This window comes from Drosophila serrata, unplaced genomic scaffold (assembly GCF_035046125.1).
Source record: "Drosophila serrata isolate PLE 108 unplaced genomic scaffold, ASM3504612v1 contig_240, whole genome shotgun sequence".
NCBI lineage: Eukaryota > Metazoa > Arthropoda > Insecta > Diptera > Drosophilidae > Drosophila > Drosophila serrata.
In genome coordinates, this window is record NW_028257138.1 from 475,177 (window position 1) to 500,750 (window position 25,574).

The 25,574-nt window shown below is 45.6% G+C and overlaps 10 protein-coding genes and 1 long non-coding RNA gene across 17 annotated transcripts; 3 read left to right on the forward strand and 8 right to left on the reverse strand.

The window, feature by feature from the left end:
• Positions 1 to 634: 634 nt before the first annotated feature.
• On the reverse strand, positions 635 to 1,618 carry Prosalpha5 (proteasome alpha5 subunit). Its single transcript, XM_020959511.2, has 3 exons — positions 1,555 to 1,618; positions 1,355 to 1,493; positions 635 to 1,298 (listed from the first exon to the last, which is right to left on the reverse strand). Exons 2-3 carry the CDS (start codon positions 1,485 to 1,487, stop codon positions 697 to 699), a joined length of 735 nt encoding a protein of 244 aa, XP_020815170.1. The 5' UTR covers positions 1,488 to 1,493; positions 1,555 to 1,618; the 3' UTR covers positions 635 to 696.
• A 352-nt stretch (positions 1,619 to 1,970) lies between these two features.
• Positions 1,971 to 6,614, reverse strand: egg (SET domain bifurcated histone lysine methyltransferase eggless). 2 transcript variants are annotated; one of them, XM_020959751.2, is made up of 8 exons: positions 5,287 to 6,614; positions 5,110 to 5,227; positions 4,754 to 5,043; positions 4,440 to 4,695; positions 3,876 to 4,381; positions 3,043 to 3,819; positions 2,292 to 2,987; positions 1,971 to 2,230 (listed from the first exon to the last, which is right to left on the reverse strand). In XM_020959751.2, the coding sequence occupies exons 1-8, from the start codon at positions 6,475 to 6,477 to the stop codon at positions 2,024 to 2,026; spliced, it is 4,041 nt and encodes a 1,346-aa protein (XP_020815410.2). In that variant the 5' UTR covers positions 6,478 to 6,614; the 3' UTR covers positions 1,971 to 2,023. The 2 variants fall into 2 exon arrangements, with proteins under 2 accessions (XP_020815410.2, XP_020815409.2); XM_020959750.2 differs by having other exon boundaries at positions 4,440 to 4,698.
• A 60-nt stretch (positions 6,615 to 6,674) lies between these two features.
• Positions 6,675 to 7,222, reverse strand: Lcp9 (Larval cuticle protein 9). The gene is made up of 2 exons (XM_020959281.2): positions 7,059 to 7,222; positions 6,675 to 6,995 (listed from the first exon to the last, which is right to left on the reverse strand). The coding sequence occupies exons 1-2, from the start codon at positions 7,128 to 7,130 to the stop codon at positions 6,729 to 6,731; spliced, it is 339 nt and encodes a 112-aa protein (XP_020814940.2). The 5' UTR covers positions 7,131 to 7,222; the 3' UTR covers positions 6,675 to 6,728.
• Positions 7,223 to 7,753: 531 nt separating this feature from the next.
• On the forward strand, positions 7,754 to 8,593 carry LOC110189265 (uncharacterized). Its single transcript, XM_020959279.2, has one exon. The coding sequence runs from the start codon at positions 7,754 to 7,756 to the stop codon at positions 8,525 to 8,527; it is 774 nt and encodes a 257-aa protein (XP_020814938.1). The 3' UTR covers positions 8,528 to 8,593.
• Positions 8,550 to 10,575, reverse strand: TyrRS-m (Tyrosine--tRNA ligase, mitochondrial). Its single transcript, XM_020959278.2, has 6 exons — positions 10,389 to 10,575; positions 10,095 to 10,325; positions 9,704 to 10,036; positions 9,069 to 9,643; positions 8,821 to 9,009; positions 8,550 to 8,767 (listed from the first exon to the last, which is right to left on the reverse strand). The coding sequence occupies exons 2-6, from the start codon at positions 10,229 to 10,231 to the stop codon at positions 8,607 to 8,609; spliced, it is 1,395 nt and encodes a 464-aa protein (XP_020814937.2). The 5' UTR covers positions 10,232 to 10,325; positions 10,389 to 10,575; the 3' UTR covers positions 8,550 to 8,606.
• Positions 10,576 to 10,634: 59 nt separating this feature from the next.
• LOC110189603 (mitochondrial thiamine pyrophosphate carrier-like) lies at positions 10,635 to 11,779 on the reverse strand. Its single transcript, XM_020959736.2, has one exon. The coding sequence runs from the start codon at positions 11,699 to 11,701 to the stop codon at positions 10,745 to 10,747; it is 957 nt and encodes a 318-aa protein (XP_020815395.2). The 5' UTR covers positions 11,702 to 11,779; the 3' UTR covers positions 10,635 to 10,744.
• A 17-nt stretch (positions 11,780 to 11,796) lies between these two features.
• Positions 11,797 to 13,825, forward strand: LOC110189252 (uncharacterized). Its single transcript, XM_020959259.2, has 5 exons — positions 11,797 to 12,641; positions 12,701 to 12,864; positions 12,926 to 13,035; positions 13,101 to 13,560; positions 13,619 to 13,825. Exons 1-5 carry the CDS (start codon positions 11,941 to 11,943, stop codon positions 13,705 to 13,707), a joined length of 1,524 nt encoding a protein of 507 aa, XP_020814918.2. The 5' UTR covers positions 11,797 to 11,940; the 3' UTR covers positions 13,708 to 13,825.
• key (NF-kappa-B essential modulator kenny) lies at positions 13,713 to 16,585 on the reverse strand. 6 transcript variants are annotated; one of them, XM_086831616.1, is made up of 7 exons: positions 16,053 to 16,585; positions 15,318 to 15,805; positions 15,152 to 15,254; positions 14,783 to 15,090; positions 14,450 to 14,608; positions 14,023 to 14,391; positions 13,713 to 13,966 (listed from the first exon to the last, which is right to left on the reverse strand). In XM_086831616.1, the coding sequence occupies exons 2-7, from the start codon at positions 15,666 to 15,668 to the stop codon at positions 13,835 to 13,837; spliced, it is 1,422 nt and encodes a 473-aa protein (XP_086687742.1). In that variant the 5' UTR covers positions 15,669 to 15,805; positions 16,053 to 16,585; the 3' UTR covers positions 13,713 to 13,834. The 6 variants fall into 6 exon arrangements, with proteins under 6 accessions (XP_086687742.1, XP_020814919.2, XP_086687744.1 ...); XM_020959260.2 differs by having other exon boundaries at positions 14,029 to 14,391; positions 16,053 to 16,280; XM_086831618.1 differs by having other exon boundaries at positions 14,029 to 14,391; positions 15,964 to 16,111.
• On the forward strand, positions 16,287 to 16,836 carry LOC147643952 (uncharacterized). The gene is made up of 2 exons (XR_015271355.1): positions 16,287 to 16,399; positions 16,455 to 16,836. It is a non-coding gene; the product is annotated as an uncharacterized LOC147643952 (long non-coding RNA).
• Positions 16,734 to 23,072, reverse strand: Reg-5 (Rhythmically expressed gene 5). The gene is made up of 3 exons (XM_020959766.2): positions 22,475 to 23,072; positions 17,688 to 17,874; positions 16,734 to 17,529 (listed from the first exon to the last, which is right to left on the reverse strand). The coding sequence occupies exons 1-3, from the start codon at positions 22,586 to 22,588 to the stop codon at positions 16,973 to 16,975; spliced, it is 858 nt and encodes a 285-aa protein (XP_020815425.2). The 5' UTR covers positions 22,589 to 23,072; the 3' UTR covers positions 16,734 to 16,972.
• Positions 23,073 to 24,495: 1,423 nt separating this feature from the next.
• Positions 24,496 to 25,535, reverse strand: ETH (Ecdysis triggering hormone). The gene is made up of 2 exons (XM_020959528.2): positions 25,097 to 25,535; positions 24,496 to 25,035 (listed from the first exon to the last, which is right to left on the reverse strand). Exons 1-2 carry the CDS (start codon positions 25,277 to 25,279, stop codon positions 24,604 to 24,606), a joined length of 615 nt encoding a protein of 204 aa, XP_020815187.1. The 5' UTR covers positions 25,280 to 25,535; the 3' UTR covers positions 24,496 to 24,603.
• Between the last annotated feature and the right edge of the window lie 39 nt (positions 25,536 to 25,574).

Sequence of the window (25,574 nt, forward strand, 5' to 3'; positions counted from 1 at the left end):
TTATTATGTTAACAACTTTGCATATTAAGTTAATAATTAATTTGAATTTTTGACAATTTTAACGACCAATTTTAAATTTTGAATTTTTTCCTAGCTAGCAAGTCAGAACGACTCGGCTGTTGATGCTGATCAAGTATAGGGTCGGAAATGACTTCTTCACCAAATATCACCAAGATATGTCCCTTATAGATCAAAATTTATATATATATATATTTTGTTTTAAATCATAGTTTTTTAAATATAAAAAGGCCAAAAATCAATTAATTTTCAAGAGAAAATGTTTTCTATGATAGTTTATATCGGGTAAATAAATCTGCATACTCAGCTTAAAATTTGATAAAATGAAATTTTTTTTTAATTTTTGAAAATTATAACGATCTAATCTCTTATAAAATTTAAAAAAAATTAAGAAGCTGTCATGCTATATCGATTCGTCTGGTAATGCTGATCAAGAATATATATGACTCCTTCACTGCATAGCAAAGCTTTTGACTAAAATTATAATACCCTGATAGTAACAGTTATGTAAAGGTAAGTCTTCCATTCAAAACAAAAACCTTTTCCCTTCACCTTTTTAGTTACGTTCTTTTAAAACTGGAGAATTCTCGGAACACTAGTTGTGGCATGCAAAATATTGATTTAGAATCCATTTATTCACATATTACGTTCAAAGTTAACCCATCAAAAGTCGCAAAATTACGCCAATTTGGCAATGTGCTCCTCCACCTCCTGCCTGGTGAACATGTAGAACTCTTTCTCCTTTGTCATGGTCATCACCTCCACATTGGTCGAGTTTAGCTTCTCCTCCATCACCTGCTTCAGGGTGTTGAGTGACAGCTCGATGGCATCGTTGAGGCTCATCTCAGTGGTGAAGTTATCCTGCAGATTCTGCTGGGCACCTTCACTGCCCGAACCGATAGCCTTAGCGCTGTGACGAACAAATGTGCCTGAGGGATCCATGTGCCACAGTTGCGGTTTGCCGGCCTCAATACCGGCGAACAAAATGGCCACTCCGAAAGGACGGCTCATGGCGGCGGCTCCATCGCTATCGCCACTGTCACCAAACTGAATGGCCAGCGTGGAGACGGCCTGGGCGCACGACTCGATAGACATGCGCTCGTTGTAGACAAACCAGTGGTTCTGGCACTCGACGCGAGCGCGCTCGATTAAGGTCCGGGCATCGGCCATCAGTCCGGAGGTAGCGCAACCAATGTGCTTGTCCACTTCTACAATCTTCTCTACAGTGCTGGATACCATCAGGGGCGATGTGATGCGCTTCTCCACGGCCAGAACGACGCCTTGAGGATGTATTTCATTGTTTCTGTTTTTATTGGATCGTATCGCAATCACTCACCTTCTGGAGTGCAGATTCCAATGGCTGTCGAGCCTAACTTGATAGCCTCGATGGCATATTCAACCTGGAAGAGGCGGCCCTCCGGCGAGAACGTGTTCACGCCTCTGTCGTACTCGGAGCGGGTTAGAAACATGTTGCGCTGAAATTTCGACTCCTGTATTACACGTTCGTCTGAATATAAAACAAAATATGGCGCTTACTTCTCTTTTATTTCTTTACAAAGATCGAAAAACAAATGCCGGAATGACTTGACGCTTGCGAATTAGAGCTGCGAACACAGCGATGGCAATATCGATAACGGCACTATCGATTGTTTGTGCTTGTACTATCGATGTACTACGGTGATAATTTTTTAAAATTATATGAATTTAAATTTAATTGTTTTTTAAATGAGAATATTTTTAAGCGCTGATCAATAAGATAGTTGGAAATTTTATTTATTTATATAAAGCTAGCAAATTATTACCTTTGACTGTAAACAAAATGATTTTTTTTTAAATATAAAAACATAAAACAAAATTATTTAAAAATTTGTAGTAAGAATTTTTGTTGTTGCTCTGGGTAAAAACAAGGTTTCATTCACTAAAATAAATTAAATAATTAAAGTAGCAACGCCTAAAATTGAATTAAATTTATTTGCGGAACTTTCTCTTTGAGCTTAAAACTAAATTAGAGCAATCGAATGCGACAATTACTAGCACCGCACTGGCAGTAAAGCACTTTGCCCGGCACCACGCCCACCTCGTAGTTGTAGTTCCAGGTCAGCTCGGTGCCGGAGCGGATGTGCGAGGCAGAGAAGAATGCCACCCATGGGAAGCGCAGGTCGTGGGTGTCCACAAAGACGTTTTGTACGAAAAGATTCGGGTTGCACGAATGCTGGAAGAGAAGAAAATTTAGTTTAATATGGCTCCCTAGGATAAAGATTAAGATCACTCACGTTAAAGTAACGCCCAAGGTTGCCGGTAGTCTTGGCATCCATGATATAGGGGGCCTCGTCTTTGCCGAACAGTCGCCGCACCGAGTTCTCACGCACCGTCTCATCCAGATCGGCATTAGGATTGAAATTGATTACCGCCCGCTCCTGAGAGTCCAACTCGCTGTTACTTCTGGAGGTGCGTTTGTTCTTGCGCTGATAGTGGTAGTTGGGCCGAAAATCGTCATCATTATCCTCGGGGTCCGGACCGTATGTCTCATCGTCCGGTTCCGGTTCCGACGGCGGCTCCACCTCCGACTCGTAGCCCTCCTTGAGCTGCTCTGCCACCTCAATGTAGTCGAGATCTGCAAAGTACTCATCGCCAGCATCCTGACCACCCTCGTTGGCCATAGTTTCCGTAAGTAGGTGGCCTGCATAGATGCAAATAAAGGCTCCCTTGGGAATGTCGTTCACGCAGCGCAGGCCCCAGCCGCGATTTGAGGTCTTGAACACCTGCAGTTTCATCTCGAGCGAGAACTGCACCACGCGGTTCAGGCAGTTCTTCCGGCACTTGCAACGTGAGTTGCACTCGTAGATACCGGTCGGCACATGCTCGTGCAGTCGCTTGTACTGATAGCCGATCTCCTCAATGGGCTTCTTCGGGTTGCAGTACTTTACGCCGGCCACGGTTAGTTGCCAGCAGGCGCACTTCGACTTGTCCTGTAAGGGAGACAGTAAGCTTAATCCTGTATGTTGAAATAAACTGCAATCTTACCGAGCAATCATCGTCGCAGTCGCAGCCTACGAGGAACTCCTCGTCCAGATTCAAATTAACCCCCTCGGTTGGTATTCGCTGCTTGGCATATGTACAGGGTGGCGGCAGCGAGTTATCGTAATAGTTTACCAGCGGGATGGCCATCTTCTCCTGCCCCTTGGAAATGTCTGCCTCCTTGACGATCGACGGATCTATTGAATACTCCGCCAGGCATCGCAGATCGGGCGTAAAGTCAAAATTGTCCACATTCAGTACATTCTCGGTGGTCCGCAGATACATGTGCACTTCGGCCAGGTTGCGCAGGCTCTTGCCGCAGGGACCTCGGTAGACGACGTTCTTCTTGGTCTTCTGGCGAAATATTAAACGTTCCCAGCCGGAGAGAAGTGGCTTCGCCAACGGACTGTAGCTGTCCAGGCGGTGAACGATTTTAAACAGACAGTTGGGACTACAGCTGTGCTGCTTGAATATCTTTGGCGGCAGATTCCGTTTGGCTGTGAAATAGACGACATGACCCTTGGGCCTGTTCTCATCGTCCACATAAATGGTCGAATTGTTGAGATGCTTAACAGTGTTGCCAATTCCGGTGCGGCTTCCGGCGGCAGCAGCGTTTGCGGCGGAGGAAGTTGCAGGTGCGGAGGCGGACGAGGGCGAGGATGAGGCCGCGGACACATTCTGTGACGAAGCACTACTCTTGCGGGCAATAGCGCGCATCTGCCGATTAACCTGCTGGCTGCTTGACTCCATCTCCTTGGTGTAGCGAATAAAGGGCTCCGTTCGCTAGAATACAATTTTATATTAAAACGACCACTTAGATGCTCACGACAAATTCTTACTCTGGGCACACGCATCTGCTGGGCATTGGCACTGTTTAGGGCATTCTGAGTTTCCTTAAACACCGGGCCCAATCGCAGGGAACCCCTATAGATCCATTCGGTATGATTCTTATCGCCCTCGAACTGCATCAGGACCAGGCTGCAGTCGATGTCGATGACGCGGGCATATAGCCAAGTACCATTGGACTCGGTGTTCATGCTCTGGCCCCGGGTGCACTGTACCATAGGCCGGTCCACCGAGTACTTCTCTACGTACTTTTGGATGAAATCGCGTGAAGCGGGATGCACATCCTCCCACACCTTCTCAGAGGCCTGACAAACCAACCGGACATCCCGATGGGGCACATACTGTGTGTAGCCGTCGTCGTAAAAAATTAGGTAGCGGAACCGATTGGCCTGCTTCAGTGGTTCTGCGATGATGCCAGGATAGAAAGCATTCTGCACGGTGCCTGTATCCTTGCCCCGTGATAATGTGGTGCCGTCGAAGTAAGCAATCACTCGTGTGCCTGCAAATGGGATGTTATATAAATTAATCAGGTGATTGCGCATTCTTAGAGTTCTTACCAATGGTCAAGCGTACTGGCGGTGGCTCAAAGTAAGCAATGTGTTTGGCCGTCACCGTCTTGATCATCTGATAAGGCGTATTTAGATACTTGATCTTGTAGCTCTTCATGGTGTTGCCATTTATGGCGGTGCTTTCTGTGAACTCGATCACTTTGATGGACACCCAGCTGGCAATGGCCTTGTTCTTCACTGCATAATACGTCTCGTTCAATTCAATTGGTGGACGAACGATCTCGCCAGCCGGCGGCACATTCTGCTGCTTTAAACAATCGATTTATTCACCAGAACGAAGGTCCATATTCCATCCTACTTACCATGTAGTCACTCATGCTGTGCTGGATGTCCAGGGGTGGCATATTCTTATGCACCACTGCGCACGAGCTGTACAAGGCGGCATGCATCTGGTCCGCCACGCTCTGAACACTTTCGAGTTCCGCATCTACGATCTCAAACTGGCTCTCTAAGCGATCCGCCTTGGCCTTCAGTATGGTCTTTGACCAGGCGAGTTGATTTTGTAACTCGACTTTACTCAGCACGCTCTTGATGGCATCTTCCAGTTCATTTTCGATTAGGTTCAGGTCGTTTTTCGAAAATTCCGTTTGCTCTAAAGGAAAATAAAGTTAGTTAACTGGGAAAATGGGTCATTGAAGTCGTCTTCAATGCTAGTTACCTGGCCGTTTTTCCTCCTCTTCCTCATCACTGCTGTCTAGGGCCACGAAATCTGCATGGTCCTGTCGGAAATCCTTTAACAACAGCGGCTGCTTGGCCACTAAGTGACCCGCGAATTCCTGAAATTAATAATGGACTCAATAATTAAGTTCCCTAAACCCATATGCCATTGCTTCACCTCGTACACGTCCATTGCCGTGTCGTAGCACTCCATACATACGAACTGCTGTCTATAGCCTTTTTGGGTCACATTATAAAAGTTTAAAAGGGCCATGCTGGCCAGCACATACTGTTTGTGCAGCTTTTCGCAGTTGTAGTTAATGCAGTCTTTTCCATAAAAAATGTCTCCATCCGCAGGCAATGGGTCATCGTTCTCGGGTGCCATTTGCTCCGTTGCCTTTTCCAGCTGTACTTTTAGGGCAACCTCGTTTCCATCTGCGTCGATAGGGGCTCCTTCAGTTTCCATGGGCTCTTCTATTTTGTTTGCCGATAGTTCAAATTTGTCTCCTTCTGGGAAGTCATTACTTTCTTTAACGGGCTCCTTTGAGATCGTTTTCATCTCCGATTTGTCTGCTTGAATTTTAAATGTCTCTTCTTGATCGACTTCCATGATCTCGTCTTCCGCTTTACTTTCGCGGGACTCTGAAGCAGTTTGTTGCTCCTGATCACCCGGTGCCTTTGTTCCTTCGCCTTCTTTGCCAGGCGAGGCCTCGGGAGTGGGACTGCTGATAAGTTCGATGCTACTGTCCGCTTCTTCCTCGACCTTCTTGCTCTCGGGGTCAGCGGGGGCTTTGGGATCTTGGGGAGCGTCCACAACTGCTGCACCATCGACACCGTCTGGTTTGGCCTGATCCTTTGCAACTTCGTTGGGCGAGGGGGACTTAGCTGGACTATCGATAAGCTCCACGCTACTGTCGGAATCCTCAGCTGGATCGGATTTTGGCGCTGCTTTATCCAGTCGAGCGGGTACTGGACTACTGGCCAAATCACTGCTGATAACTACTTCGTCGCCTGTTTTTTCCTTTCCCTCACGCTGCGGATCTTCTGGCTTATCACAAACTTCCTTGGGATCTTTAGTGGGCACTTTCCTTGGCTTTTTAGTAGGCTCTCTTAGCTCTTCACTTGGCTCGTTGTTTGTCTCCTCGCGTTGGAGTGTCTTTGGGTTCTCACTGGGCAATTCACTTTCACTGGGATCGATGTCTTTGAGGGTTAGATCCTCCATTTCGACTTCTTCCTTTTCCATTGGCACAGAGGACTCGATACTTTTTTTTTCTGCCGGCGCCTCAAGCGACCCGGCATATTGCTCCTCTGCATCAGGCGGTGTAGGATCTTCCTTTGGCGCAGTTTCAGTGTCCTCGACACAATCCATGGCTGGAGTTTCCGTGGCAATGTTACAATATTATTTTAATCGTTATTATTTACATAAAATGATTCTATTAAAATTATTATCCCACGGAAAAGAGTTCGCTTGGTTTTAGTATTGGGTAAGTTTCGCAAAGATTTACCAACACTTGCTCAGTGGCAGTGTTGCAGAGCGCTTATTTCAAAAAGTAAATTTAAACGGAATTTTAAGTTGCAGGACGTTTAATCTTTATTTCGGGTAACCATTTTAGAGAGTGTTTAGGCCTCAACAACCTTTGGGTGGTAGCCGGTCTCATCGGCGTGGTAGACCACCTTAATGGTCTTGCCGTTTGGTGCCACGTACTCGTACTCTCCAGAAACTACCCAGTTGTCGTGCTCCTTGAGAACTCCGGACTGCACGGCCTTGATGTGATTGGACAGCTCGTAACCGTAGTTGAAGTCCAGCACGTTCACCTCGGAATCGCTCTTCAGGACATCGGCTTCCTCGTTGGCAAAGGCCACGGCCAAAAGGCAGGCGAGAACAATCTGAGGGAATACAATGTATCTGAGAAAAGTTTCAATTGGGCAATATAGTTCGTCCAAACTTACCATGAACTTCATGGTTAGAAAGGAGGGTGTGTGTCTGATGATAGATGACAAAACAAATCTGATTTCTAACATTCGAAAATTGTGCTTATATAGTAGTTATCTCTCTTGACATTTTGCCGGCGGCCGGTATGTCTCTTCACATAAATTTTCTTCAAACTGGATCGAAACGAACGCTTGTATTAATTAAGACAAAAGACATTGATGCAGTCATTCTGCAGGCATTAATTATCGCCCATGGAACTCATCTATGGTAATCTGTGCGGAATATTCCCGTTTTGCCGGCCGTTCATCAATTGTCAGTGGCTGATCAGTTTGCCGGTGGATTCTTGATAAGCGCCAACCGGTACTGGCACTGCATAACGCATAACGCAAATTAATTGCTATTTATTCGTTGTTATCGCACATTTGCATAATTCGCAGATAACTCCAATATCTGTCCGCTTTGGCTCCTACAGCTGCAACCGGTTTCAGCTAAGCTGAGCCCCAAAAATATTGCAAATTTTGATTGGATGACCTCGGAAGAGAAAATTTCGAATTTATTGGCGGGTAATGGACAGTGATGGGAAAGATTTCGTTCGCAGGGCGTTTTTCTACACTGCGCTTATCTGTGGTTTGTTCGCAACACTAATAAACTAAGAAGTCACACGTGCTGGGGAAGAAATCGAGGAATCCCAAGGAACGACATAAATAAAACGATGGCCAGCGATTCTGGCAGTGACTACGAGGTGGAAGCCTTCATCAAGCCGAAGCGAGTTCGAAAGACTGTCAACGATGACAGCGCGGATCTGCTGGGCAATTTCGATGACCAGAAACGCAAGGAGATTTTCGAGGGCACATATGTGGACAAGGAGGACGGCCGGAATCCCAGCGACCCAGACGATAGCGAGGAGGATCGTGCCGCTTCTGATGGAGAGGCTGCCGATGATGAAGGAACTCTGGCCAATGGCAGCGCAGCTTCTGGATCTGAAGTGGAATCAGAGGAAGCCGCTGAAGATGGACACATAACCAGTGATCAGTTGACCTCCCTGCTGCGAGGAGCTTCTAAGACAAACAGACACGTCCTGTACGTGACGAATCTGAACTTCGAGACCACAAAAGATGACCTGGAGCTGCACTTTTCGGCGGCGGGCACAGTTAAATCTATTCGCATCCCAAAAAAGCGCCGTGGGGGTTTCGCTTTCGTGGAGATGGCCGACCTGCCCAGTTTTCAAAAAGGCTTCCAGCTGCACAACACAGAGCTACAAGGCCGCAAGATCAAGGTGCAGATCTCCGAGGCGGGAAAAAAGAAGTCTGCCAACAAGAAGAATATCATCAAGCAGAAGAATCGCAAGCTAGCCGAGATGCGCAACGAGCAAAAGACATTCACCAAGAGCGGCAAGTTTTACGACAAGGACCTGAAGAAGGAGAAGGCCAAGGAGTTGCTGGCACGCAAGAGGTGGCGCAAGAAGCCTGCACCCAGGCCCAACTAAGTAGTTTAAAAAGTCCTTATACTTTAAAATTTATATGTAAAATAACCTATTATTATTCAACACAAATAACAATTAGTTATTACTGCCAGCGAACTATGTAAAAGTTTCGCTTTCCCACACGCAGCAGTGAGACTCCGTTCCGGAGGATGTGTATTCCGGTGGTCAGCACCTCTGCGATGTTCTGTACTCGTTTTTGGTTTACGTAGAAACCACCAGCATTTATAATACGAACGGCATCAGCTGTGGAGGACATACAAGGCTATAGATAATTCTTTTTGAATATGGTAACTCACTTTCAGTGGGAAAGCACTTGGCCTTCATGGCCAACTGCAGGATGGACATCCCAGGCTCAGTCAGCAGCTCCACCATGGTGGCTCCCTGGAAGGTCTGCTTGATCTCGGCGATGTTTAGTTCCGCTAATCCCTCGACGTTGCCCTTGTATAGAGCATTGGTTACTCGCTCCGCTTGCTTTAATCCATTTTCTGTGAATCAAAAATTCGATTAGAGATAAAGGTAATACACAAAGGTGGCATGTTCCTACCTCCATGCACCAGCAGAGTAACATCCTCCGCCAGGAGTGCCTGCGCTTTCCGCTTCTCCGGCTCCCTTGTGTGCTCCCGCATCAGCTGCTTAACTTCCGGCAGTGGAATGAAGGTGAACAGTTTGAGCAGCTTCTCCACCTCGGAGTCCGGCATACGCAGGAAGAACTGATACAGAGCAAAGGCAGATGTCTTATCACCATCCAGCCACACTGCATTTCCTGCCGATTTGCCAAACTTGTCGCCCTCTTCAGTGGTCACCAGGGGTAGTGTCAAGCCGAAGACCTCGGCCTTACGCTCCACCCGGCTGATCAGCTCGTGTCCCGTCATCAGGTTGCCCGTCTGGTCAGAGCCTCCCATTTGGAAGCAGCAGTTGTGGCGACGCAGGAGGTGGAGCCAATCGTAAGCTTGGAATATCTGGTAGGTGAACTCTGTGAAACTCATCCCGTCCTCCGACTCCAAACGCGACTGCACGGAGGACCGGGAGAGCATGGAACCCATGCGAAAATGTCGACCCATGTTGGCCACGAAGTCGACGAGATGCAGGTCGGCATACCAATCAGCATTGTTGACGATCCTACGGTGGAATTGGTTTGTAATTTTTTACACCTTTTTACACCTTTAACGACATACTCACGTCAGTGGCGGCAAAGGTGATTTGTTCTTACTCGTGTCCCATAGGAACTTCTCGTGGTTGTCGAAAACCTGTACCAACTGCCGCTCAATGGCCTTCAAATTGGTATCGATCACAGACTCACCCAGCTGGTTGCGCTCCGTCTTCCTCCCACTGGGATCTCCGATCAAACCTGTGGCACCTCCTACCAATGCAATAGGTCTGTGGCCAGCTCTCTGGCAGTGGATGAGGCCCATGATCACCAGCAGATTTCCCACGTGCAGGCTGTCGGCGGTGGGATCGAACCCGGCGTAAATGCTCTGCTGGCCGCTGGTGAGGAGCTGCTTTATCTTGGGCCTATAGAGGGAATCGTTTTCATAAATAAAGGAAGTGCTTTATGCCGGCTATAACTTACCCAGCAGTGTCGGGGAAAATGCCCTGGAAGAATCCCCTGTCCGTAAGCTCTAGGAGGTTCTTCTGGGCCAGGTAACGTCGACTGAAACGGATACCATCCTGGAGTGGCTTCAGGACACTCCACCGCAGAGGCAACATTACGCAAAGATAGGAAGTGCGGAGTTGAACAGCTGTTCAGCCAGCTGTTCCCTAGACTGTCCACACTGCAAGATATGATTACCAACAGCGAGGGCTACAATAGCATCGGAAACTCTATAGTTTATCATAATTGCAAGTTAATTTAGTCACTAGTAACCTTTAAATGAGTACAATTTTAGTTATCGTATGTATAACTTATGTATATTAAAAATCTAAAAGCTGTTCCCAATAGATTTTCCTTGTAACTGTTCCCCATCAGCTGATTTCTGTATTTGAATTTTTGTCTAAAAGCTACCCGTTGCAGCACAAATCTGATCAGAGAAAGGAATCTAATTGGACAAACTAATAACGAGAATTAGAAAAGCGGCGTCGAAAGATATATTGAATTACATACATATCATAATTTTCTATCAAAAATACATATTTTTATTTTACACAATTTTTTTTCCTTTTCACTCCCTGTCCAGTTTTTTAGAAGGGGAATGTGTAAATACGACCCGTGACCTATGTCCTTTAAGAGTTCTCCGAATGTTGGAGTGGATCAATGAACTGGTGGCTAAACAGATCGTAGATGCTGAAATAAATGGCGTTGGCCAGCATGGATCTGAGCACGGTGGGCGTCAGGCCCTTGTAGAATCCTCGCACGCCCTCATTCTGGAGCGTACTGACGATACACTGCAGAAATGTGGGACAATGGGGATGATGGCAGGAACTCCCCAGGTCTTGCTTAAACGTCTGGAGTTGGATGCGCTTTTTGAGCAAATCAACGGGGTAAACTACTATCTTCGCTGTACCACCGGCCACTGCTGCGTTTACGAGTAAAGAGCCACCGTGAATGTCCATCTTTTTTTTCTGCTGCACGGACATCGTCAGGGCGTTTAGGTACTTATAAAAAAGGAACTTAAAGCCCATCAGCGGAAAGGTCTCGATCAGGGCGAAGGGCAAACCGCGCGTGAATCCATTCCATCCTTTCATAGTGTATACGTGCCGAAATCCTTGGATCATTGAGCGGGCCGTTACAAGATCGGATGCCATCACTTGTGCACGCACTACGTCGAACGGGTAGGCCGCCGTACAGGAGAAGCATCCAGCGATGCCGCCACAGAGAAAGTGCCTCTGGAAGGTGTGCTCTTTAAAATACGAGGCTTTTCGGGATAGTGCGGATAATTGCTCATACGACCAGAATTGTACGAGACCCTGTGTGATGCCCATCACCTGGCTTGTATTGTGGCCCCGCACTAAGCCTCGCATTCCCTCCTCGACGTACAACGTCCTAATGCCGTGCAGAATGCCGCGGTACTTTCTCGTCGAATGGCGACCCACTTGCATCTGCATGCGTAACTTCAGCACGTCGAGAGGATGTGTACAGCTTCGCATCACGCCTCCTGCTAGGCCTCCTCCGAAGGCCTGCAACACGTGGATGTGTGTTACGTTATCGTTAGAACCAGGTTGACGACGTATTCCACCCATTCCCCATCTTGATTACATTATTTCGTTACTAAACGCAGTGCCATCTTGATACTTTCAATTTTAAATTGAAAGTTATGATTTTTTCAAATAAAATCGTATCCCTGCGATATATCGATACCTAAAACATCGTTGGCAACCCTTACAACAAAGGGAACAGCTGATAGGAATAGATTGCAACTGTTTCGCTGTTTTGAAAAATAATAAATAATGTTTATGAGGGCAAACCATGCAGAGTGATAATGCTGCTCAAGATACGCCACGCTCTACTTGAGGTCACCAGTCCGACCACGAAGCAGTCCGCGATCATAATCAACAATGAGGTAATCATTAGTTCGGGCAGCATTTTGCAGCCTCATTTGCTCTACCACGGAGACAAAAGCGAGGAGAACAAAGGAATCGTCGGCAGGCTGCAGCAGGGCCAGTTGATAGACGTTCAGGCGGATGAGGGAGGTCGCATTCGATCGCTGAACTTTGTTGTAACCTTTGATCCGCATCAGAGGCATCCGCGGCCGCGCCAGAATGATGCATCCGGATCGAGGCAAGGCCACATTCTTACCCGCTACTCGGCCCATCCGTTGTACGTGTTCAGCGCCGCAGAGGTATCTCGTAATTTACATCGCATCCTGCTGACCGCAGATGCCATGGATCAAAGCGAGGTGCTGCGCTCCAGTTTCGTTGTCCTGGGCATGCGACCGCCCGTCCGAAAGGAGTCATTTAAGCGTTTCCTCGCGCATATCAGCAACTATTTGCGCCACCTGCAGCCGATACAGTCGCTGGACGACGTTCTGGTCATGTGCTCGCCCTTCGGCCTGGAGAACTTCTACAAGACGATCAGTATTGGCAAGGTGTCCAATGTGATGGGACGCAGTGGCTGCCTGTTCGCCATCTCCAATGCCTTACCACTGGGCTGCGAAGGATCCGCAGTTTTCAACAACAAACTGTAGGTGAAAATCTATGCAGTGGATTCTTCAAGGATGCTAACGAATCTCTTAATTTTAGACGGCTGATTGGCATTGTGATATGCACCTCATTCCAGCGGCAGCAGGAGAACGTCAATCTGACATTGGCCGCCAACTTTGGTTACCTTCTGCGCAACTTTATGGAGCAGTTGGGTATGCCTAGTACTACATTCCAGCTAACGCGGGAGCCCTCAAACTTTCCATGTAAGATCACACTAATAGCTGTTACTGAACTTTGTTATAATTCGCGCTAATAACATCCCAGGGGAGCGGACAATTGTAGTGATTGCGTCAGAGGGTCAACAGGGCACGGGCACTTTTATCCGAGTTCACAACAAGCACTTCATCCTCACATGTGCTCATGTAGTGGGTCAGGTAAATATAGAATTTCCTCATCTTTAAATCGTTAGCTACATACAATTTTTTAACGTCGCTTACAGGGCAACGAGAAAGTTAATTGCCGCGCTGCCGATCGAGAGTTTCAGTCGGATGTAATATGGTGCAATCCTGATAGCGAACGGCCCTTCGACTTGGCCCTGCTCACAGCTCCACAGGATGTGCCGGAGAGGTGCTGTGTGCGCTTGGCCAAGGGTCCAGCCACTCTGGGTCAGACAGTTTATAACGCTGGATTTCCCTATTATGTGAATTTTGGCTTCAAATACGACTTCAATCCGGCTATATTCCAAGGGCGGATCATCAAGTGTGACACGGGAGCTATCATGTCCGATGGTAGTGTGCAGGCCGGTCAAAGTGGCGGCCCTATGTTTGACCAGAACGGCTGCATCCTCGGTGTATGCGTGTCCAACATCAAGATGGAAGACATCATCTACCCGAACATTAACACAGCCATTCCCATTTGTGATATACGCAACACGCTGCAGCAGTTTGCCCGTACCAACGGTAAGTAGATTCAGTGATACCTGTCGCGAGCCCTTGCTAATATTTCAATTCCGAACAGATGTAAGGGTACTCAGCAATCTGGTGGCCAGCCGCGATGTGGGCCGCGTTTGGTCACTGGAAATGCCGCCCATTAGAAGCAAACTCTGAGAAGATTGGGGCACCTATCCGCTGTTATTGTAATGTGCTTTTTTATAATGTGCAATCAGCTCAAGGGCTAACGTGTTAAGCTTAAACAGTATACTATAAAGAAAGTTAATGTAACAAATATTGATAATTAGTTTTTGTCCAAACAATCGTTCACATGGCTCTGTAACACGCTAAGGGCGTTAAAGGACTTTGAACAAATGGGACAGCGCAGGATGGCCTCTGGTGTCCGGGAGGCGGCGGCACCGGTTGGTTCAAGAACCTGTCGGAACGAGAAATAAAGTTAAGGGATCAGCTTGGCTAGCTTTCTGCACATACTCTTACGGGTCTCTGATCGTCACGTAGACTGCTCCGGCTCGAACTTAAGGAGGACGCGGGTGACGCCGACTTGCTAGCCCGGTGTGACTCGGCCAGTGCTTCGATCAGCTCCTGGTTCTTCCTCTGTAGTGAACGCAGGTCCATCAAATACTGTTCCTTCTCGCCGGCATTCTTCTCACGATCTGCCCGCTCCATCTCAAAGTCACGACGATAGATGTCGTTCTGTGTCTGAAGGTGTAAGATCTCCTCCTGCTTCTGGATATCCTTGGCCTTCAGTTCGTCAATGTCCCGCTGCATTTTCGCCATTAGCTCCTGGGCACTGGTTAGATTAACTTTCAAGCAATCGATCTCTTCAATGTAAGTTTTCTTCTGCAAAGTTGGGGTAGAGCTACAGAAATGATACAGAGCCGAGGGACTTTGCACTCACCATTTCGCTGACTTCAAGGTTCTCTGCCACGAGCTCGGAGAGCTGATGCTTCAGTTCCCGCACCTGGCGATCATGCTCGTCCCGCTGCACATAGTTCAGGGCCTGGGCAGCATCCGGCTCTGTCTTCGCACCCTCCTCGGGTACGAATTCGAACGAGTGCTGTAATATATTAAGAAGAGCGGAATGCCCAGCGTTTAATTTATTTCATGGGAAGTAAAAAACAAGTTACTGCGTAGTGCCCATTCCATTGCCCTGATAACAATAGAGTGCAATGTAGACGCGTATCTGGATTGCCCATTGCTCAAAGAGCATTTATGCGCGTGAGTGACGTACCATTTTGAGCTGCTGCAGCTTGTCGATCTCCACACGCATGTTGTTGATCAGAGAAGTCTTCTCGGAGACGCTCTTTCGCAGATCGTCCTGCTCTTTTTGGCTAAAGTCCTGCACCATTTCGATCTGTGAGATCTTTGTCTCTAGATCGGCTTTTAGCTGCTGATTCTCGGCGCGAAGGCTTATGACCTGCTGCTGGCACTCGAGTAGTTGTTGCTTACACTGCTGCTCCCGCTCGGCGGCCTCCTGTCGCCACTGCTGCGTCAGCTTGTGGTAGTTTAGCATGGTGTTGTTCACCTTGTCCAGCGTGTCTAGGAGAGATAGAAGCGGTCAAAGCAAATTGGAGCTGATGGATAGCCAGTTTTTACTCACTCTTTAGGGTTAAATATTCCGTCATCATGTTCTGAAGTTTGACCACGTCCTCAGCAGAGGCCTGCATTGAGCAGAGGCTGGGAAACTGAGAGTAGACACTGCTCTGTGGGGATATAGTCAAGGTTCGGACGGTTAAATATTAGCATTGGATAATGAAAACTCCCACCTTGAGCACGTCGGACTTCACTTCGCCCATAATGAAGCTTGCGGCCAGCGATTGGGCCGCCTGGCTGTCTAGCGATCGAAGCTGCTGTGAGGCACTCATGCTTTCGGTGCCACTTGTGCTGGCAGGGGCACTTGACACCGGCTGCGGTTTTTCCAGCTTTGCCTGCGAGACCGCCGAAGTCGATGCAGTGGGTTCCAGCGCCTCCTCCCCGCTATCTAGGCCGTCCAGCACAAGACCACCTGCGTCGGGCAACAACGATGGGTACGGCGAGCTGCCCAGGATCACAAATGATTCTTCGTCTGACATGGCGCCGTCAGTGTTGGGCTGATACTGCTGCCTGGCACCAATCATTGGCAATCTTACCACTGCGGTCAGAGTTTATCTGGAATTCCCCGTTTTCGGAAAATTTCTGATCAGCCGCGCGTTTGAGAAATCGATAAACTTTGCAACGCCGAGCAGATGTTTTGTTTGGGATCGCAAGCGTATATCTGAAACACACGCACACACATTTAAGTTTAAGGATTTTTGTATAATATGTACATACATAAATGCAATATGAGTGATTCATTTGTCAAATGGGACTTTACACGGCCGCGTCACAATAGGCAAATTCACGAAATACGTGGAACGGGGCAAGGGCACCAACCTTATCGCTTTTCCAGCTTGGTTGCGAAGCCAATAAATCCACTCAGCGCACAATTTTCAACTGAAAAATGATTATTCCGCAGTATTTACCTTTTTTTATTTTTAGTTTCGTGCAATCAGCTGTTTGTGCTGTTGCAGTGTGACCGAGCTTGTTTTTAAATTAAGCTTGAATTCGCCATTAATACTCGATAGATATTTACCGGGCTGCCTATCGAAATTTAAATACAAAACCGTAAAGACGACACAAGCTAATTGTATTGCCATAAATCCGTGCTAATTAGGTTGTTTATTCATTTATTTCAAGTGAAAATCCCAGCATCATTCATGCAGTGCCAATTAATCCGCCTTTGTGTAGCAGCGCGCGGTGAGATTGATGGGCCTTCTGTCCTCAAAAGCTGGACAAACCTGTTGAATGGCCAGCGAAATTACATCCCATTGTAAGTGCATTTGCCGAAAATCACGGATTTGCGGATTCTAATTGCCTCCTCCAAGCGTCAATACGTTCTGAATCCGCCAAACCGGATTAATTACGCCCCCTCCTCTCGAAAGTATTTCCATTGTTCGCCGGAGATGTGGGTTAATAAGGCTTTCGCGTGTTAAATATGGGTGTGTGACAAGGAACTGGAGATTGCTGGTGATCAGCAGTCAGTGGCTGGTGTCTGGCGGAGATGCGACTTTCGTTGTTATTACCATAACCAACCGGTTTCCCTTGTGGGCTTTTTGTGCAGAGATCTCTGCGATCACATTTCAGAATTAAAAACGTTGGCACCATTAACGATAATCATCATACGGTTTATTACTCGAGAATCTCTATATTTGATCTTACGGCTAATGCACGCGAATAAATAAAATTAAAGAAAAACTTAAAAACGAATACGGTACGAAATTCCATTAAAGCTCAAAGTGCACACATTCGCTCGAGGATGCCGTGCATCCCCAACACTCATTCACTCCACTCAAGCACACAAGACTTAGATCTAGGTTTTCCGGCTCCTGGGTCGGAGTTATCCTTACGCCTGCTGCTGGCGGAACAGACGTCGCTGCACCTGATGCGGAGGCTGCAGGTCACGCTGCAGGATGGAGGCAAAGTGCTGCTGCTTCAAAGCGCTGATCGTTGCGATTTTGCGGTGCCTGTTGGGCGCCTGGGGGGCGGCGGCCAAGCCCAAACGGAACAGAGGCAGGTCTTCGTCGCGGGGCAGTGGCCGCCGGCTATCCTCCTCCACGGGCGAACCATCCGGACGCACACGAACCACATGGGGCCCGGTAAGGAAGGTCTTTGGCGGCTCTCCCGTAAAGGCGGAGGCCATGGGTAGTATTTCACTGCTGGCTGCCGGCTGGCGCGATGGATAGCCGTAGGCCATGTCCATGTCCATGGCATACTGATGCTTCTGCTCGCCGCTGTTGTCGAAGAGTGGATTCGAGTTGGACTGCGATTGCGGCAACTGCTGGCGGGTGAGGATGATCAGCGAGGAGGCGGGCGGTGTGGGCAATGGCTGCTGCTGGATCGGCTGCCTGGTGGTCACCAAGCTGGCTCCGCTCGGATGGTCCCTCATTATCGATGACCATACTGCGGAAGACAAGAGAGAAGAGAAGAGGCGGTGGTAAGATCTCACGTCTAGCACGTTGCGCTGGTTCACTGCGGAAGTTCTGACGCGGAAACCCCAAATCGATCTCCCACGCGATCAGTGTTTCGCAGATAGCTCAGCAAATGGAGGAGGCACTTACTCAGCTCATTGGCATCGCGCTGATACGGATCGAGGGCCTCCAGCTGGGCGTCGGAGAGTGTTTGCAGCTTGGTGGATCCATAACCAAGCAGGTTGTGCTTGCATTGGTTCACCGGCAGCCCTCCTCCAACCGTCGACTTGCAATGAACGCTAACCAGCTGGGCAAAGGTGGAGTACAGGTGTGACATCTGCACGGTAAGCAAAAAAAAAAAAAAAAATATATATATATAGAAATTAATATTTATATTTAAATATTCATTAAAAATATAACATTTTAAGCCTGAGTAAATGTACTTATATATCTAATATGAATCAAATGGTCTGAAATAAAAGTTTTCGTAGTGTTTTACGAAAAAACAGTTTTTAAATTGATTCAACTTAATTTTCAGATTTCAGCCCATCTAGTTTTTCTCTCTGTATTCTGCATACAGATAGACGGAGAGATGGGAATAGGCGGAGGAGGTCTCCATTTCCCAGCTACTTGGTTACTTGGGAGGGAATTTTGCAATGTGCGTGTGTCATGCGGGGAAGATGATTGCACTTTCGTTGCACAAAACAAACGAAATGCATTTCGACAGCGCCGCCGGGGGCCTGGGAGCTATTGAGCAACTGCCTCCTCTGCCTCTGACTCCCAGGCGGCCTCTCTTCCAAGTGTGTGCCCCAGTTTGGCCTGGGGCTGGGGCTGGGATGGTTTTATGGTTCAGCGGGCAAAACAGCAGCAGCTCATTGTCTATTCTTCGTGGTTAGCAGAGCGTTGAATGGACTTTTAATTAGCCCCGCCGAATGTTCTACTATTTACTCCCGGGTGACACATCATCCACTGACTTGGTGTATGGGGAATTTCTTTGGTGGCCAGGTGACGTCAATCAGACGTAAGAAACTCCCCAGAATCCGGCTCTTCTCACGCATTAGCACCTCATCTTCAGAACAAATAAACAATTTGGAGCGGCTTCTGCTGGAACAAAGAAAGTAACCAGAATTCGGTCACATACTTGAGCTGGCTTCTTCTCCGTCTCCAAACATACCCTTGATCCGCTTCCATTAGCCCGCCGAAGAGCTTCATTTGCATTGGCTTGGATTTTTCGGAGGGGGTTTTATAATTTTACGCTGTTTGCATAACAGAGCCTCGGAATCAGAGCCAAGTCGAAGGGGGAGTTGGCTCGCATTACCAATTACGAATACCGTTAACCATCCAAGTCGAGCCAAGCAAAAACGTGTGCAAAATGCAAAAATTCAAAGCACTAAAGTGCAATTGATACGTTAACCGCCCCCTCGTGCTTTTATTTAAATATATTTCGAATGGCAACAACTTGACACAAAGTCAAATCCATAAAAAGTTTATAAACTTTTGGTTTGTTAACGTTGTTTTCATTGTCTTGTTTGCTGTTTTTTTTAAATGAAATTTAAAACACATGTAAGGTACGTCAGCAGAGACTTATCAGATCAGCATTTTTATGGTCCAGTCCCTGACACAATTGAATAATTTGTCAGAATCGAAAACTTAAGCAAAAAATTTAAAATAATATAAATATATCACAAATAATTTATGGCTTATGAAGCGTGCTTAAAAAAATAATAAATAATTGCAAAAAACCTTTGTGGGAGTTGTCAAAGTCACGTACATTAATTTGTTTATATAATATAAGCTCACTGGCATGTAGATTCGAGATTGTAATTCGTTAGCCTTCCAGCTAAGTGACTAAACCTAATGAAAGCCTGACTGATCTTGGCCTGAAATACCAGAGATTCTCCGCCGCTCTTGGGCGACTTCCTTATGAATATGGGAAACATTCAATTAGCACACACGGAGGAGAATCCCCCCAAAAAATAAGCCCATTAAGCTGTCTTGTGTGGTCGCTTCCCGAACCACAAATATGGGCGTAACTCCTCATCTTCATCTCCACATCTCCGTTTTCATTCCCAACGGATCCGGCCAGTTCAATAACCTGTTGATATGCGCAGGTTACATTATGAAACATCGAAATTGCCAACAAAAGAAATCCACGAAAAAACACTAGCAACAATATGAAACAACATTTCATAACACACACAAGAAATATATAAATAAAAAAAAAAAAAACGGAAAACGGTAAGACGCTCCGTAATGACTCCGGTTCGATTGGACTTCGGTTCGGAAAAGGGTTTCATTACGAGATTACCCGCCATATCTCTCTCTTTCTGTCCCCAGATATCCCAACATATTTTTACGTAAAATACAAAAAAGTAATGCGAACATAATTTATTTATTGAAGTTCGGACCGCAAACCGGCTAAACGCGTTTGCACCCATAAAAAAGGGCAACAACAAATAAGCTAAGCGGCGGCGCTCTAAAAAATTTTGAAGCAGTTGTTTATTTTTGCAATCGAAAATAAAAAAAAATCGAAAGCGCTAGAGTAGCTTCCAACGGTAAAAACAATAATTAAAAATACAAAAAAATGAACAAAATTGAAACACACAAAACAGGAAGCTGAGGCATCCGTCTATAAATAAGTGATCGTGGCGCAGTGAATTCTAATTAGAAATTTACATTAATTGCAAAACACGAGTGTCTATTGCTTTCGCAAATTGCGTTTCTATTTTTTCGGCTTCAGCATCGTTCGCTTAATTGTTTTTTTTTTTAGAAATTATTTTCTCATTTGAGCCGAGATCTCTGGCATATGTATGTGCCGGATGTGGCTTTCAATCACTTCTAGCTGGGATCGGTTTACATTATTCGGGGGCTCCATTGTCTCTGGAGTCCGGAATTTTAAGGCGTAGTTCGCGTGCGCGACTTGGATTGATGCGCTGCCAGAAAAAGCCAAAAAGATCTAATGACTGGCAAATTGCTATATATAAATTAAAGTCTTTTGGTTAATTAATAAGACAGCAAAAAAATCCAACAGAGCAGCAAAATTATAAATACACATATATTTCTGTTGGCATGCGACTTTGGCCCGGTGGAGTTCATTAACCAAAAAACACAAAATAAACAAAAAAGTGCAGAGAAAATTGCCGCAACGTTGTCACGCTTTGTTGCACAAACATTTGTGAAGAAGAAAAGTGAAAAGCTTTATTATTTATTTTGTTTGTTTTTTTTTTTTGGGAAGGGGGGGGGGGGTGTTCGTCTCTCCTCAATTTACAGCAATTGGGAATGTAAATTGAAACTGTTGTTTCTCATAAATGGAAATTAATGTTGGCTTTTAGGCTCCACTGCGCTCGGTATTTTGGGGGATTGGAGTTTACAGGGATTGTCTAATTAATCGTGGCTATGGAAAACCGAAAAATAATATGAATTTAAAATTGTTAAGTACTTGTCAAACATGGACATTAAGAGGTAATATAATGAATACTATTTTGGTTAAAAATAACATGAGATAGTAATGAATTGTACTCTGTTTTAAGTCGAAATTTTATGAAATCGAACAGGGAGATAGATAATTTGCACACAAAAAATAGTCCATTTATAACAAAGAGATCTGAATACCAAAGGTTAATAATCTCTGATGTATATCGTGTTGCCAAGCACTATGTTTTTTCTCTGTAGTTATTATTGCCATGTAAGTAAAATGTTTTTCTATTAGATTGATGATCATAGAATATTTTGAAAAAATTCGGAATTTTAAGGTTCAGATTTGAGTTGAAAATATGCTAGCAAGCTAGTTTATATATGGATGATATATATTTTCTTTGAATACAGAATCCATTTTAAGCCGTATTTGATAAGATCCACATAACTATTATTTCTGATTTTGTTGGAATCTGGTTATAGAGGTACCTTTAAAATAAAGAGTTCTCAAGAATAATGCTCTATGTTTAAGTTTTTGGCAACCAATTAATTTGATTTAAGGGAAATCCTTAAAATCATACCCAAAAACGAAATGCATCTTTATTTCAGATTTTGGAATCTTGGCCTTTTTCTGTGAATTCCGAGATGCGATCCCTCAAAAAGTGTAACCAAAACCTTTACCGCAGCTGCTTCCCCGACTGTTATTTAACCAACTTGCACATATATTTTGGCAACACAGTCTTTTTTGTGTATAGCGATCACCGATGACGCGCCTCAAACACGCTCGAGAAATCGCGTGAGGTCTGGACAAGTGGCAACCAGACCAAAAAAGACCGGAGACCGGTATTCCTCTAGCGATGGCCATCGGCTGGCTGCGTTGCCATTATCATCGCGGAGCAATTGTGGGTTTCTGATAACGCCCAGCACGAGCAATGTCAAGATCGCACTCCGCAGGCGTCTATTTATGCCAAGGACCGTTCTTCTTCAGCTCGAGTGGAGCTGTCGCTATAGCTGTAGCTGTTAGCTGTATCTTGTATGTTGGTTACGATGCCAATCTGGTACAGTTATGCTAATGAGCCAGCGAATACCGCTCGCTGACTTTGAACCGTCTTGTCGCCATTCATATTCCATATTCCATATTCATCTTCATATTCATTTCGATTGTCTTCGCGGTGGACGACAACATCGGCAAACAGAAGCGACGGCAAAGCGCCGTTAATATGCGAACTCATTGAAGTTATCACAACAATCAGCATATCCATATCAATATGCCCGTAAATATCAATATCGTTATAAATGGCGATTATGCTTGGCTGATCAGCTATTCAGCGCTGCGCTAGATTCGATCTGAGGCACAAATGCTGCTGCCTCAGCACTCGACTGGACAGATGCGCAATGCCAAGGACGACAGAGGCCGGTGCTAACGAGGCGTATACTTAATGCACAGCTGGCCAATGCGGCGTATGCGCAATCTGTGAGTGCAAGTTGTCGACGACGCCGTCGTTTCTGTCTCTTTCTCTTACCTTTTCGTTGCGGGTCAAAAACTCCCAAATGGGAATGGCCGAAGAGGAGCTCATTTGCATTGCAAAGGCGCCCAGCAGGCAGCAGGCCAAGATCACTTTCGCCGCACTCGTCATTGTGGCTGATGGATGGCTTTCTTTGCTCCCGAAAAGGTTCCGCGGGGATCTGTGATCCGTGACCCGTAACTGAGGTCACTTACACGCTCTCGTTGTGTAAGCTTTTGGGCGGCGACTTTCTTTTTTTTTATGTAGGGCCCAATAAAAACGCTTTTGTAGCTGCTTGATGGATTGATTATCACTTGAGCTCCGAAATAGACTTTCTTTTGTCCGACGCACTTTAATTGAATTAGCCAAAACAACGAGCGTGGCCAATTTGTATTATGTTTTTGTGTGTTATTTTTTTGGGGCGTACGTGTGTTGAGTTCGTCTCAGCTTGAAACGCAAAAGCTTGTTTCACACATCCATCGATCGTGGGTCGGAGTAAGGGGCTTTGTTTTATTTTTATCGATCACCGTCCACGAAAACGAAAAGCGAATGTTAAGCGGAGCGTCAAATCGAGCTTAATAACACGATCGCGGCAAAGTTTGGGGTCGTCTTCGAATCGGAGCGATCGGCACACTCGTATTTATACTATGAGCGAAGCTTGGCCCCAAGAGAGCTCCAAAAAATGAGAGCTAGAGAGAGAGGTGCCGATCGGCGGAGCCCCAAAGCGGAGCGAAAGCTTAGGGGAGAGTGGGATCTGCTGAGAGCGATCAGGGAAGTAGCTTGGGAAAAGTTAAGAAAAAAGGGTACGTTTTCTGTAAAATATAATTTTGTATATAATTTAGAAAAGCTAATATTATCAACTAAAAATCTCATTCTTTTTGAACTATCAACTTTATTTTGTTAAAAACTTGAGAACTTGAAAAATATAGATTCCAATTAATTAAATAATAGATTCCAACATACTCCTGCACCATGGAATATTTGTATATTTATGATATTTTAGTATGTATTTATGAAGATTGACAAATGACCAAGAACCTTAAATTAGTCAAGTCCAATAAGGCTGTGACTAAAAGCCATAAAATAAGCATCAAAATGTCTACTTCATAATATAATCTTTGACAAAGGGAGAAAGCACTGGAGAGTGACTCATTTCGTTTAAAAAACTTTTAATTTTTTGTTTAATAAATGTAACTAGTTAATAGCTTTCAAAGTAAGTCTTACGCATTCTGTGGTTTAAATAATTAAGGTTCCCTTGCCATTTTTCCGGCTACGCCACTGAGAAATCTCCAGCAAACTTGTTCTACGCCTTGCAATTGAAATAGAAATTGAAAAACAAAGTAAACAATCGAAAATAAACAAAAAAAAAAAAAACAATAAAAACATTAAACATTGGGGGGCATTTGCAAAAATTTCAAAGTCAAGTTTGCGTCGTCATCGCGTCTGCTTGGAGCCCGGTGTATTAAGAGCCCGGCTTGTAACTTATAATTGTTTATTGACTTCGGAGATAACTAAATTCGCGAATTCTGATCAACAATAACAATAATGCCAATGGCATGTCGAATATTTAACAGTGCAACGCTAATTAAGCAAAATATACACATCAAGAATCCTAATATGCGACGGCGTCGGGATCCTGTTTGCGTATTCAATTTGGATATGGATGTGGATCTCCGTCTCCAGATCGCTTAATTGAATTAGCCAAGGGGGAGCAGAAAGCCAAAGAATGCGATTACTGGAATTTCCTAACATAAATTTGATAAGGCCGCCACCAGAGTGCTCCATTGAGTCATCTCGCGAAAGGCGAAAGCCGTTGGGTTGTTGACACGCCAGATTACGATGCAGAGTGGACCTGGGGATCGGAACCTGAATCCGTTAAAGAAGCGCCGTTAGTACGCTGCTCTCAATCTCAATCCGAGTTTCATTGACTTTGTTATTGCCAATCCCTTCCGGGGTGGGACTGCGATAAGAAAAGGTTCTGCTCCAATCTGAGAGTGAAGCTTAGAGCATTGCTTAATGCTTTTAATAATAATTCTTAAAAGTATTATTTTGCTGCTTTAATATTTAATTATAAAAATAAATTTTAAAAATTCGATATTCCCAAATATAAATGGGTTATGTTTTTCAAAAATTAATGGTTATACTGCTTACAGGTGATTGTATTTCAGGAAGTTGCGGTCGTAGCGACTCCCGCCGCCATATAAATCCCGATCCTCGTTGTTGTTGTACATCATAAAAGCCGGATTCTGGTCATCGTCTCCACCAAAGATCGGCACGTAGCTGCCAAGGTTGAGGGTCTGCTTCAAATTATGATCAGGCCGGCGTCCCAGCTGGATGACCTTGCCATAGAGATCAGAGTCTGCCTGCAGGGCACGATCAAAGTCCTTCCAGTGAACGAACTTCACCTGTTCGCTGGGAATAGCATTGTTGTCGAGCAACTCCATTAGAGTATTCGAGTTCACGGGCTGGACAACATTCAGCTCCTGCTCCTTTCCAACCGTATCCCCAGAGTGCAGGCGCCGCTTACTGGGAGACACATCCAGATTCCATAGCCAGGCCATAAGAGGAGTCACAGAGCTCTGAAAGAGATTCTTGATTTCATTAAAGTTCTTAGGGATCGAATCCTTTTTAAATTCTCACCTGATCGCTACGTCCTATGCGAGGAATGGTCTTTAGGTTCTTCATGGCAAAGCTCTCGCCTCGCTTGCCCAGGCGGGGCACGTTCTTGGTGATTTTCAGGAAGAATCCAGGACTGTCATCCGCCTGGCTGATGGTCACAACAGCCACCAGGAGAGAAGCAGCTAGAAGAGTTAAGGATCTCATTCTGATGCCACTCACACCTGATCTGATGACTACACCGTAGTGGAAGGTTTTTATAAAGGAAGAATTACCCACATTTGGAGGCAAAATAAATGCGGGTAGGAACTCCAAAAATTAGCATTATCGATCCCTAAGGCTTGCTTCAGATAAGAAGCCAAGTGGTTGACCTGAATACATATTTCAATTGGCAGTATCAATAACCGGAGTTTAAACTTAATTATTTACATTTACTTAATAAGATTACATCATTATGTGACTCTCTAACGCTATTGATGATTACAGAAGAAAAACCTAAATG